We start from the raw sequence: 12245 nt of genomic DNA, 5'->3' as shown, positions 1-12245 counted from the left end.
CACCACCACCACACTGTCTCTCAGACATTATTAAACAGAGCTTTCACGGATGCTTTTTTTAAAAGTGTTAAGAGGCATAAGTAAGTGTGTATTGTCTCTCTCTGTGTGTCTTGTGTGCTTATTTTAAAATTCCTTCCTTGTCCTTGCCTCCCTTGCTCTGTAGCTGATTTGAATATTTTACCCACATGGCACCAGGTCAGGCCTCTGTCACTTTAGAGATCACTCTCTTACACACACACAGACTCAACACATACAAAAAGCACCTCTATGCTCTGAATGGCAGTTTGGCAGGTGTCACTTCCTTGGCTCTCTGAGCTGTCAGTCAAATAGACACTTCATCCTTCCAATCTCTGACAGACCGGTTGTCTCTGATGCACACCGTGGAGTTCCAAGGTAGCCACAAATCTTGGGCATGACTTAAAAATGTTCTTGTTTTGGTAGATATTTTGTGGCATTTTCACCATTATTGAATAACTGAGATAGAAAACAGGGTGAGAGAGTGGTGCGATGCAACGATGATGGCTTGAATCAAACTGAGGATATTAAATGGTATCCACCTTAACTATTCAGCTACCACAGTACCTGTAAACATTTTGCTTTGACAGTATCACAAAGGTATACTATATTTTTGCAGTTGCTTTATAATTGTGTAACATAAGCAGGTACTGCCCCACATGAGCGTTCCATGATCACGGTGTTTGTAAGGATGCAACTCCTACCTTTACATGATGGCAGAGCTCTGTCCCACACTGGCTTCCCATCATGCCCCATGACACAGGTGATGGTGTCCCCGCCCACTGTCGTGTATCCATGGTGACAGTTGTAGGAGACCTGAGATCCAAGTTTATAGTCATAACCTGTGCGACTGGCGTTCATAATGTTACCAGGGTCAAAACAGGCCTCTCTTGGTTTTTCTGTGGAGAATGGAGACAGTTCATGTTACTGGACAAACTCCAACTCATTTGGATATTAATAATTCATAATTAACTGTTAAAATTTTTCATTTACAATTTTACAGTAGCTCCTAAATTCATAAGATATCATATGATATCAACACCAGGCTGTGAGCTGCAGCCTCCCTTGTGGTGAAGAAAAATGAGTCTTCTTATGGTGTTATGAGTGACAACTACAGAATTCTGGCTATAATGAATACTTATTACAAAATATCTAATTAGACTAAATGATACATTAGATAAAATTATAAAACAGTTGAGTAATTAAAGGGTGGGTTATGTAGGATGACTTGTGTATTTTAAGAGAATAATAGACAAATCAGAAGAAAATAGGGTTTTATATTCTAGGTTTAGATCAAAACAAAGCCTTCAATTGCATATCCAGAGATTAACTCTGGGTTGTAATGAAAGTATATGGTTTTCCTGATGGTTTCATTCATATGGTGAAGTGTCTGTATGTTATATCAAGTGTTTGCAATGGAAAGAAAAATGAATGACTCTCTCTCTCCACATGCTGGCAAATTTGTGTGATTTTCATTAGAGTTTAAATATATCGTCACAGCCAACAGTTACAGCTGTGCATTTATTTCTAAAGTCTAAATCTTTCATGCAGCTCAAAAAAGTAATGTTCAGATTTCATTAGAGGTGAAGCAGTTTTGATGATAATTTTGGGCGAAATTTAGTTGACAGGCTGCTACTAACCCTTAATGTGGGCTATATTTAATATAATTTCCTCCCTTGGGAGAGGAAAAACAAATTAAAGCGGAGCCAAAAAAAGAAAACAGGAATAAAGGAGTAGAAGCAAACTGTCTTTATGGCTTGGCATTGGACCAGATTGTTTGCTTTTTTGGTGATTGCCCGGTAAGAATGAGATATTGGCCTTGACAAAGGGAAACCGACAGATGGAGAACGAGAGGTGGAGGATACAAAGGAAGTAAAAGAGGGAGATGATTAAGTTTGTATTTAATTAAAGAGATGGCAGATGAAAGGTAGTGAATTAATGACAAAAGTACAGAGGTGTGAGGTAGCGTGAGGAGACAGACAACAGAGAAAGAGATAATCTTTTTTTAATTAGAGATAAATGGAGTGAGAAAAAACAAGAGAAAAGGAGTTTATAAAACGTGACAGAGCAGATCTAGTCTGCAGTTAGTCAAACAACTCATCATCAGTTCCACACTGACTGTAGCTGTTAAATCACCCCCAGTCAAGCAACGTCTCTAATAAACCAAGATGACTCACAGCCAGTGAAAGTAAACAACTCATGGGCTGACATGGAACAGCATGCCCTGAAAAAGACTTCTGAAGCACAATATCCAGTCTGCACAAGACTCATTATAGTATTAACATTTTAATTGTTACACTTCATAAACACTGAATTTAGCGACAGTGATTATTTATTTTTTATGTGAGTGTACAAAACGTCCAGTCTAATACAGTGCCAGGTTTGCTAAGAAAATGGCTTTGTGCCAGTGTGTGCTGCCATTGTCACTGACTTTGTGGCTGAAATCTGTATGCATTCAGTGTCAGATTTACTAAAACAGCAGCTCATTATGCAGTCAGATCCCGACTTGAACCTGGCTCTGCCCTCGAGAAACTATGAAAGTGCAGGAGAGCTCACAGACACAGTTTGGGCAGTGGAATTTCTATGAGATTACAAAGATAAGAAAAGAAATAATAATGTAGCAACCCTGATTGCAAAACAGCCACTTAGGCCATTTAAAAAACAAACAAACTATTACTGTTGTTCATAATATTACTCATAGAACTATGACATAATCTGCAGCACAAAGTTTATTTATTTATACATCAGGAAGCAATAAACACATTCATCAGAAGCAAAAAGAGGATTAATGAATGATGTAATAAGACAAATCAAATACTGAGGTAAAAACACTCTCACTTAAATGTCTTATCAGTTAACATTTACACTCAATGAAAGTTCACGTGCAGCCTGTTGTGATTTTAAAGTTCATTGATTGTTAAGTTAAAAAAGTTTGATAAACACAAACCAATACTCCCCATCAACTATTAGTCTGTGCTATAGCAGTTGGGTCTTGTACCCATGAATAATAGCATATTGCTTCATTTCTGGTTCTAATAATTGCTTTTTTGTTTTATACAAGCCTATATTTAATGCATGCCTCTTTGTGGAGGGGCAGGAGGAACCATGCAAACACTAAAATGACAGGCATACTGTCACTCCAGTCCGATGTGTTTGTTTGCCAAATACAGCTCAGCTTTTGGGGGAGATTGCCTCATCTCTAGCTAAAAAGATAACTGCAAAAACATAGTAAATCTACCCCAGACAGTATAAAAAAGTTATATATACACACACACAAGACACTTTATTAGGTACACCTGAACAATTGTATACACTTGAATGCAGCACCTTTGCTTTAACATCTGTGTCTTTGAAGCTCAAAATGTTTTGGTGAAAATTGTCATAAATATATAAATTCAATTATATGTTTATTATTGAGGTCATAGTTAAAGGTGATGTTGTACTGGACTACATTATATTTAGAGGTGCTCCTAATATTCTGATGTATGTAGCTGGGAAGGACAGGTGTACAGGTGTACCTAATAAAGTGGTCACTGTATGTACGTGCGTTTAGATGCGTCAAGATGATCTGGTTTACTTTTATGTGGCTTTGAACACAGTGCAGCACTACACTGATGTTCCCAGTACTCTACCTGTGCAATACTAATACAACACTAGTGCACTGCCACTACTATTACTACTATAGCTACCCTACTGTTACTCCGCCTGCTACTGTATTACTATGATACTACTACTACCACTTTAACTAAAACAGTACTACAGCTTGCTATACTTTTACTACTACAAATAATCTACAGGATGGGCAGTTTTAAAACATTCATTATGTAAGAAGAATTACAGTACATTCAATGCAGCCTTGATGTAAACTGCAGGACAATAAGCTGAAGCTGTAGGGTTTAATTACCTCTATATTCGATTGCGAAGCCAGACATGCCCAGTGAGGCATCTGATCGGAATGCCAGGAAGAGGCTGTTACTACTGCTCTCTATTCGCTCTGGGGCCTGGTTGCCTTGGAGACTTGCTAGTAACGGTCCATTGGAGTCTTCACCCTCATAGATGTGCAGGAAGTCATAACTTGGCTCCATGTTGAAACTGGAGTAAAAAAACAAAACAAAACAAAACAAAAATCAAGATTAAGTATGAAGGGCGTTTAATTGTGTAATATATGTGTATGTGCATGTGATCAAAACCTCCAATCAATCAATCCAGTGATGTGTGTTAAATTCAAATACCTGCCTCGTTTAATGACTTTCAATTAGTTTGTGCTCTCTCTCTCTCTCGGCTTTATGTTGACATGTTTGACAAGTTTTCTGGATGTGTTTACTGCATTCAAAATGAAAAACTTGCCTCAAACTGCACAAGGCTACTTATGCATGTTTCATTGTAGAATTCTGCTGATTTTCACTTTGACAATTTTTGCTCATCTCTCTAAACATACATGAGAAAATCTGGCCCTCATGAGGGTAAACACATGCACTCTCACACAAAGTCTCAGTGTTTGCACTGAAGGTGGTTGTGTTAGCCCAGTCTCCCACCTGTCACGCAGAAACATAATTGTACAGTATACACACACGCATACGCGTGCACCCACAAGCACACGCATGTCCCTGTGTTTGCTTTCAGAGTGAGTATGTGTACATTAGCTCAGTCTCCAGCATGTCTAGTTAAACCATCCTGCTCCGTGTCTGGGTGGAAGTCAGACGACTTAACTGTGTGGGCATGTGTGTTGTTGTGTGTTCTGTCAGAGCAAAGAAAGATAAGGAGGAAGAGAGAAAAATGGAAATATATTGTGCATGCTGAAGCGTAGCAGTATTGATAACTAACATAAATATCCCATGTGGTGTTTGAGCAGCAGGGGTGCAATACATGAGAAAATCCCTGTATTATTTGTATCCTGAGTTTTGTCTACATACACTGTACACATTCATACCACCAGCACGGACAAGCAATGCACACGTCTGCAGAGAGTGGTAACAGTTGTTGGTGGTAATGCTCCATAAAACATAGCAAAGTACCAATAAAGGGGAAGAGGACCCGGAGATGATGGAAACAGTGCATGCTTCAGAGCATAAAAAGAATGGCTTTCTGAACATTTTACATGTTTGATAGACCTTTAGGATACACACAATTTATTTTGGCAAGAAATGTAAAATGTTACATAAAAATTCTACAGGATGCAATAGAGAACAGGCTGAAATATAGATATAAAAAACAAATAAACAAAAAAAGTATGTTACTAAAACTCAGAAATGTCAAAATAAAGTGGTATCTTTGCAGAATTCCTTCCTCACGTGTCCCCAGTTTTCTCTAACCTTTATTTTACAACACAAATAACAGTCAGGAGTTTGGGCAAAAGGGATGTTAGTGTCATTTGGCTGGCAATATTTATTGAAAACGACTTGCTGAACTTAGAAGAACCTTATGTAGTCATTACCAAAGTTACAATAACTGCAAAGAATGCTCACATTTAGGCCTTGTGTTTATATCTGCTGCAGAATGAGCTTAACTACATATAAGCCCATTGTGCAGTGACAACGCATTAAAATGATCCATGTTAATACCGTCTGCATTAGTGATATAGTCTGGGTCTGAATGAATGCTAAAGCTACTAAAAGTCATAAATGAACACAAAAATCTCACTGAGGAAAAATAGGACAGAAACAGAGAGTTTAAAAAGTCGTTTAAAAGTTAACACTTGAATGCCAATGAAGAACCGTCATGCAAAACTGAGAGGGTACTGTATATTTTAAAGTGGCAAATTATACAGTGTAAGTGGAACAAAATAGTCAGTATTCATTATGATAACAATGCCAAATATCTTCCATTGACTAAAGTAGCCAGTAAAATTATGAACAATAACATCAGGACATTTATAGAATAACATTGCTAGTTTTATTAAGACAGTAATGCTTTTCTGGCTGATACTTTTTGGCAGTGCCATATAACACTGGGCACTGGAGAAGCACGAACTGTGCCATGATTTGATTCAAAAACTGATCAAAAGACTTAGTCACTGGTGATACATCAATGCCGGCCTAGTGCAGCTGAGATTACTGTATAAAAACAACAATTACTAGCTTAGAATTAGATACATGATGACAAAGAAATGACACACGTCATTCACAAAACAACCAACATCAAAACATCATTTAAAGTAAAATTAAGCTTTATCTCACTGTAACAACAGAAGGGAATTATCTCTAAGGCTGAAAGACTTGAAGCCAAAATTGGCAATCTGGAGAAAGCCCGCCTTGCTTTTATCTTTTTGCTATATATGAAACTCTAATCTTCACTTTTGCTTTAGTCATAGGCCCTTCACCACTGTGATTAGTGAAATAGTCATCATTTGAGCATAATCAAAAATTACAGATGTGAATAAACAGTGCCCCATTACCAAAAAACAAAGATGGAAATACTCAATAAGCCCTTTCATCTACATGAATTTCACTTTCCAAATCAAGCCAAGAATAATGACTGTCAGTCCTTAGTATATTTGTGTGAAAAAATTCTTTTACACAGTCAAATAGCTTCTGCACAGATAATATCCCTTCTTCAATGACCTATAAGAAACTAACCACAAACTCACAATATTTACCAAAGAGGCAGTTAAAGACAGAAGTTCATTTGATCTCACCACAAACGAATCATAATGTAGGTTTTAAACTAATGTAATGTCTATTAGAAGGTTTCTTCTTTTTATTAGTTACGTTAATGATCTTTAACCGCATGTTAATTACCATCATCAGACCTCTTTTGGACTCTGTCTGGGCCACAGTGAGTCTTCATCAAAAAATTAACTCATGAACAAAGTCTACTGAGGGTGATACATTTTTTAATTTAAACCAGAAGAGAAACATTTTTTAGAAAATGCTTTGGGGACCCTATCAGTCCCCTACAACTTTAGGTTTGTAATTTTTTTTATAGTTTTCTAAGGTGCCTGAATAAACTAATTAAAAATTTGTAACACTAGTGAGATCATTGCTCTGTCCTGATTGCTGCAGCCACATCGCCTCAAAATTAAAAAGAAACAACACACTGTTACTGTGGTGGTGTTATGTTCTATTTGTTGCATTTCTGCTTAAATATCATCCAGAATGTAATGGCTGTTTCATTAACTGACACATGCATCAGCAACTTTGCATTTTCTGTGAGTAATATTCACATCCTCAGTCAGCATAATTCAACATTTGGCATGATAGCTTTTGTGTCAAACAGCATACAGTGCTTTTATTGTGGTTCAATTATTACAGTGATACATTGCTGTTGTCTAGCTTGAGTGCAACATTTTTAATAAACACTGGATTATCATAAATCTACCAGTTTACTCTGATTTCTGTTTAGACACCTCTTTTTATTGTCCTCATACTGCAGCTAAGTCCTCCACCAAAAGCATACAGTAAATACAAGAGGAAAGTCCCAGCTCTCATTGGAAAACTCAAAACAATTAAATCTTTGTTTTTAAAAAAATGTGTGTTACATATGGGTTTATTTTACAATGGAAATTGAAATACATAGCTTAAACAATTAAATGAAAATGTCAGAAAGAGCAGCTCAGAAACAAGTGTTTCTACTGGCTCAGTTGTCACTTAAAGCTTTTGAATATGTGTTACGACAAAGGTAAGCGGTCATTTACATGTACAGACAGAGCCATATTTCAAATTTATGTGGCCTACCTTTTGAAAATGAGGGCAATGACAAAGTCAGGGTTCACTCTGATTCTCCAATCGCCCTCTTTCCCAGGGGGGTATGGCTGGGGGTAGTTAGGAGACAAGATGACTCCAGAGGGGCCGCTGACATTACCCCCACAGGTGGCTGGAGACAGATAAACAGCAAGGGAGAGACACAGAGAGAGAGAAAGATGATTACACAGCATTGGGGTTGGGGTAATTTGGAAAGCGAATCACCCCTGACTGACCACTCATACAACCCCCACAGGTAGGAAGAGCGGAAGAGAGTTAGTGATGTGAGGTATAGCAGGGGTTGGTTAGGAGAGAGAGAATTACTCCTGGTGGAACACTGATATTACCTCCACAAGTAGCTGGAGAGGGCGAAAGAGCAAATGAGAGACAGAGAGACGGTTACAAGATTTAGTTACAGAGTGTAGGTCTGGGGGTAGTTAGAAGAGAGAATCACCCCTAACGGTCCTGTTATCCCACAACAAGCCAGAGAGCTGGAAAGAGATATTGGCCAGATATTGGCAAGAGAGCCTGCTGGATGCATTCAAGCAGCAATTTGGTGATGAACCTGAAACATGGAGAGGTGTCTTGGGGCTGGCAGGTAGGTGTGAACAGATTATCAACAGTGAAATAGAGGTAAACAAAGGCATTAACACTTGCATATCACTCACAGACAGACACACACTTAAACTCTAGACTATTGTGCGTAATAGTGGTTTAATCTTAGTAGCTTTTGGACACAAGGGATTCGCCACCTGAGGTGAAAGTGCAGGAAGCTCACACAGCCTAAGCCAAGAGAAAGTGGAGGATGCTGTAAGCCCTGCATTTTATCTAAATGTGAGGTCACTGGAAAGGAGTCAGAGGCAATATCAGGAACAAAGCATAATGTATCTCACATGCATGATTACCAGGAAAATTACTCGTCTCTGTGACCATGCTGGAGGTCTTTCCAGGAGTGATGGCTGATAAAGAGGAGATGGCAACTGAAACAGAGGCTGTGGCACCGACAGCAATGCAAATGTCTGTAGTCTGTTGCTGCAGGAATTTTTACTGCGTTGTTCAGATTGTTTACATCCCACCTTCAGCAGTGTATGATGCCGTACCTCACCCTGGTGCTTGAATAATTAAAAATCCAGATGCCCAGGATCTTTATGGTGATCTCTGCTGATTTTTCCTCACCTGTCTACTCTGATTAAATTAATTTGAAATGTCATGTTCAAGACAAAACTGAGCTGGATGCAACAGTTAATCAGGAAAAATAAAGTGTATTTTTGTATACCAAGACATTGCTCAGCGGTAGCCCGCAACCAACTGGTAAGTACGGATACAGGGATCTGTGGACATGCCACAAGCTCGTCTTCAGCTGATATACTGGGAGTTGTAGGTTGACCAGTGAGGACACTGAAAGGCTTTTGCTGCATTACATATAGTCTCTTCTTTTGCATTGACTCTGCTATTCCTGTGTTTTCTGACTCAAAAAAGGCAGGCTCCAGTACTGGAAGTCTCTGCTTTAGTGAGGAAGACAGGTGTGTAAGAAGAACTCAGGAGGAAAATAAAGGAAGGAAGAAAAACTGCAGCAGAATCCTGGTGTGGAGTGGGACACACATTGGATATAAGGTGGTGGTAACAGAGCAACATGCTCTGGTTTTTAAAAGTTTTGATACAGGATCTACATCACAGCTACCTCTTTCTGTAGCATCTTTCTGTGATGCTACTGATCTGACCTCACCTTTTTTTTTAAACCATTCTGCCTTATCTATACATTGTCCATCACAGCTACAAAGGTGACAGTGGTATTTGGGAGGTTTTTGATGATGCTTATCCTAATCACAGTTTCTTCAGCACTTGATTAGCTTCTCCTTGATCTTAAAGAGCATGCATCCATGGCAGAACAACACAGGGACACATACTGTAAAGGACCTGAGCTATCATGCTTGTTGTTTACTCTCTAAACATCAAGCTTAAGATGTAGCTCTGGATCAGCCTACTTCTAGTGGAAAAAGTGGTAAACAGTGAAAAAGTTGGTGTCTGATGGACAGAATATAAAAACTTTAATGTCTTCTGCCTTTTTCATATTTAGTCCTCTTTTTTTAGCAACATAAATATATGTAATATATAATAGGTCTCCACCCGGCCAACATGTCACTCATCACATGGTATGTGTGAACAGTATGCAGCGTGGCTTCATATCTTAGCTCTTAAAGTCAATTAATTTAATCTCAGTCTGGCAGGTGGTGATCCACAGAGTAATGTATAACATACCTATACATGTTGGAGGGTCAGGGTGCTAGTAGAATCTGTTATCCATCCGCACACATGTAATGGTGTCGTGGCCTTGCAGCTGGTAGCCTGGGTCACATTGGAATGTTATACTGTCACCAGGCTCCTTACTGTCCCCATATCGGGAGCCATTTACAGGGATGCCTGGGTCGTTGCAGGTTGTTGCTGTAGTGGCTACAGAGTGTGAAACAACCAGAGACAGATATTGATATACTGTTGGTAGAGAATTCCCAGGGGGGTATGGCTGGGGGTAGTTAGGAGACAAAATGACTCCAGAGGGGCCGCTGACATTACCCCCACAGGTGGCTGGAGACAGATCAACAGCAAGGGAGAGACACAGAGAGAGAGAAAGATGATTACACAGCATTGGGGTTGGGGTAATTTGGAAAGCGAATCACCCCTGACTGACCACTCATACAACCCCCACAGGTAGGCAGAGCGGAAGAGAGTTAGTGATGTGAGGTATAGCAGGGGTTGGTTAGGAGAGAGAGAATTACTCCTGGTGGAACACTGATATTACCTCCACAAGTAGCTGGAGAGGGCGAAAGAGCAAATGAGAGACAGAGAGACGGTTACAAGATTTAGTTACAGAGTGTAGGTCTGGGGGTAGTTAGAAGAGAGAATCACCCCTAACGGTCCTGTTATCCCACAACAAGCCAGAGAGCTGGAAAGAGATATTGGCCAGATATTGGCAAGAGAGCCTGCTGGATGCATTCAAGCAGCAATTTGGTGATGAACCTGAAACATGGAGAGGTGTCTTGGGGCTGGCAGGTAGGTGTGAACAGATTATCAACAGTGAAATAGAGGTAAACAAAGGCATTAACACTTGCATATCACTCACAGACAGACACACACTTAAACTCTAGACTATTGTGCGTAATAGTGGTTTAATCTTAGTAGCTTTTGGACACAAGGGATTCGCCACCTGAGGTGAAAGTGCAGGAAGCTCACACAGCCTAAGCCAAGAGAAAGTGGAGGATGCTGTAAGCCCTGCATTTTATCTAAATGTGAGGTCACTGGAAAGGAGTCAGAGGCAATATCAGGAACAAAGCATAATGTATCTCACATGCATGATTACCAGGAAAATTACTCGTCTCTGTGACCATGCTGGAGGTCTTTCCAGGAGTGATGGCTGATAAAGAGGAGATGGCAACTGAAACAGAGGCTGTGGCACCGACAGCAATGCAAATGTCTGTAGTCTGTTGCTGCAGGAATTTTTACTGCGTTGTTCAGATTGTTTACATCCCACCTTCAGCAGTGTATGATGCCGTACCTCACCCTGGTGCTTGAATAATTAAAAATCCAGATGCCCAGGATCTTTATGGTGATCTCTGCTGATTTTTCCTCACCTGTCTACTCTGATTAAATTAATTTGAAATGTCATGTTCAAGACAAAACTGAGCTGGATGCAACAGTTAATCAGGAAAAATAAAGTGTATTTTTGTATACCAAAGACATTGCTCAGCGGTAGCCCGCAACCAACTGGTAAGTATGGATACAAGGATCTGTGGACATGCCACAAGCTCGTCTTCAGCTGATATACTGGGAGTTGTAGGTTGACCAGTGAGGACACTGAAAGGCTTTTGCTGCATTACATATAGTCTCTTCTTTTGCATTGACTCTGCTATTCCTGTGTTTTCTGACTCAAAAAAGGCAGGCTCCAGTACTGGAAGTCTCTGCTTTAGTGAGGAAGACAGGTGTGTAAGAAGAACTCAGGAGGAAAATAAAGGAAGGAAGAAAAACTGCAGCAGAATCCTGGTGTGGAGTGGGACACACAGTAGGAGCTCCATTGGATATAAGGTGGTGGTAACAGAGCAACATGCTCTGGTTTTTAAAAGTTTTGACACAGGATCTACATCACAGCTACCTCTTTCTGTAGCATCTTTCTGTGATGCTACTGATCTGACCTCACCTTTTTTTTTTTTAAATTCTGCCTTATCTATACATTGTCCATCACAGCTACAAAGGTGACAGTGGTATTTGGGAGGTTTTTGATGATGCTTATCCTAATCACAGTTTCTTCAGCACTTGATTAGCTTCTCCTTGATCTTAAAGAGCATGCATCCATGGCAGAACAACACAGGGACACATACTGTAAAGGACCTGAGCTATCATGCTTGTTGTTTACTCTCTAAACATCAAGCTTAAGATGTAGCTCTGGATCAGCCTACTTCTAGTGGAAAAAGTGGTAAACAGTGAAAAAGTTGGTGTCTGATGGACAGAATATAAAAACTTTAATGTCTTCTGCCTTTTTCATATTTAGTCCTCTTTTTT

The 12245-nt window shown here is 39.6% G+C and overlaps 1 protein-coding gene across 1 annotated transcript in view; it reads right to left on the bottom strand.

Moving 5' to 3' along the window:
- Positions 1-12245, bottom strand: part of LOC109969021 (CUB and sushi domain-containing protein 1) — a 404580-nt gene that overhangs the window by 96930 nt on the left and 295405 nt on the right. The window contains 5 exon segments of the mRNA XM_020615656.1: positions 720-914; positions 3920-4107; positions 7689-7827; positions 9954-10277; positions 11038-11176. Coding sequence (XP_020471312.1) covers positions 720-914; positions 3920-4107; positions 7689-7827; positions 9954-10277; positions 11038-11176 — 985 coding nt within the window.

The sequence above is a fragment of the Monopterus albus genome, unplaced genomic scaffold, assembly GCF_001952655.1.
Source record: "Monopterus albus unplaced genomic scaffold, M_albus_1.0 scaffold168.1, whole genome shotgun sequence".
In the NCBI taxonomy this organism is placed as follows: domain Eukaryota; kingdom Metazoa; phylum Chordata; class Actinopteri; order Synbranchiformes; family Synbranchidae; genus Monopterus; species Monopterus albus.
Note: the sequence above shows the minus strand (reverse complement) of the source record. Positions and strands in the feature narration are given on the sequence as shown.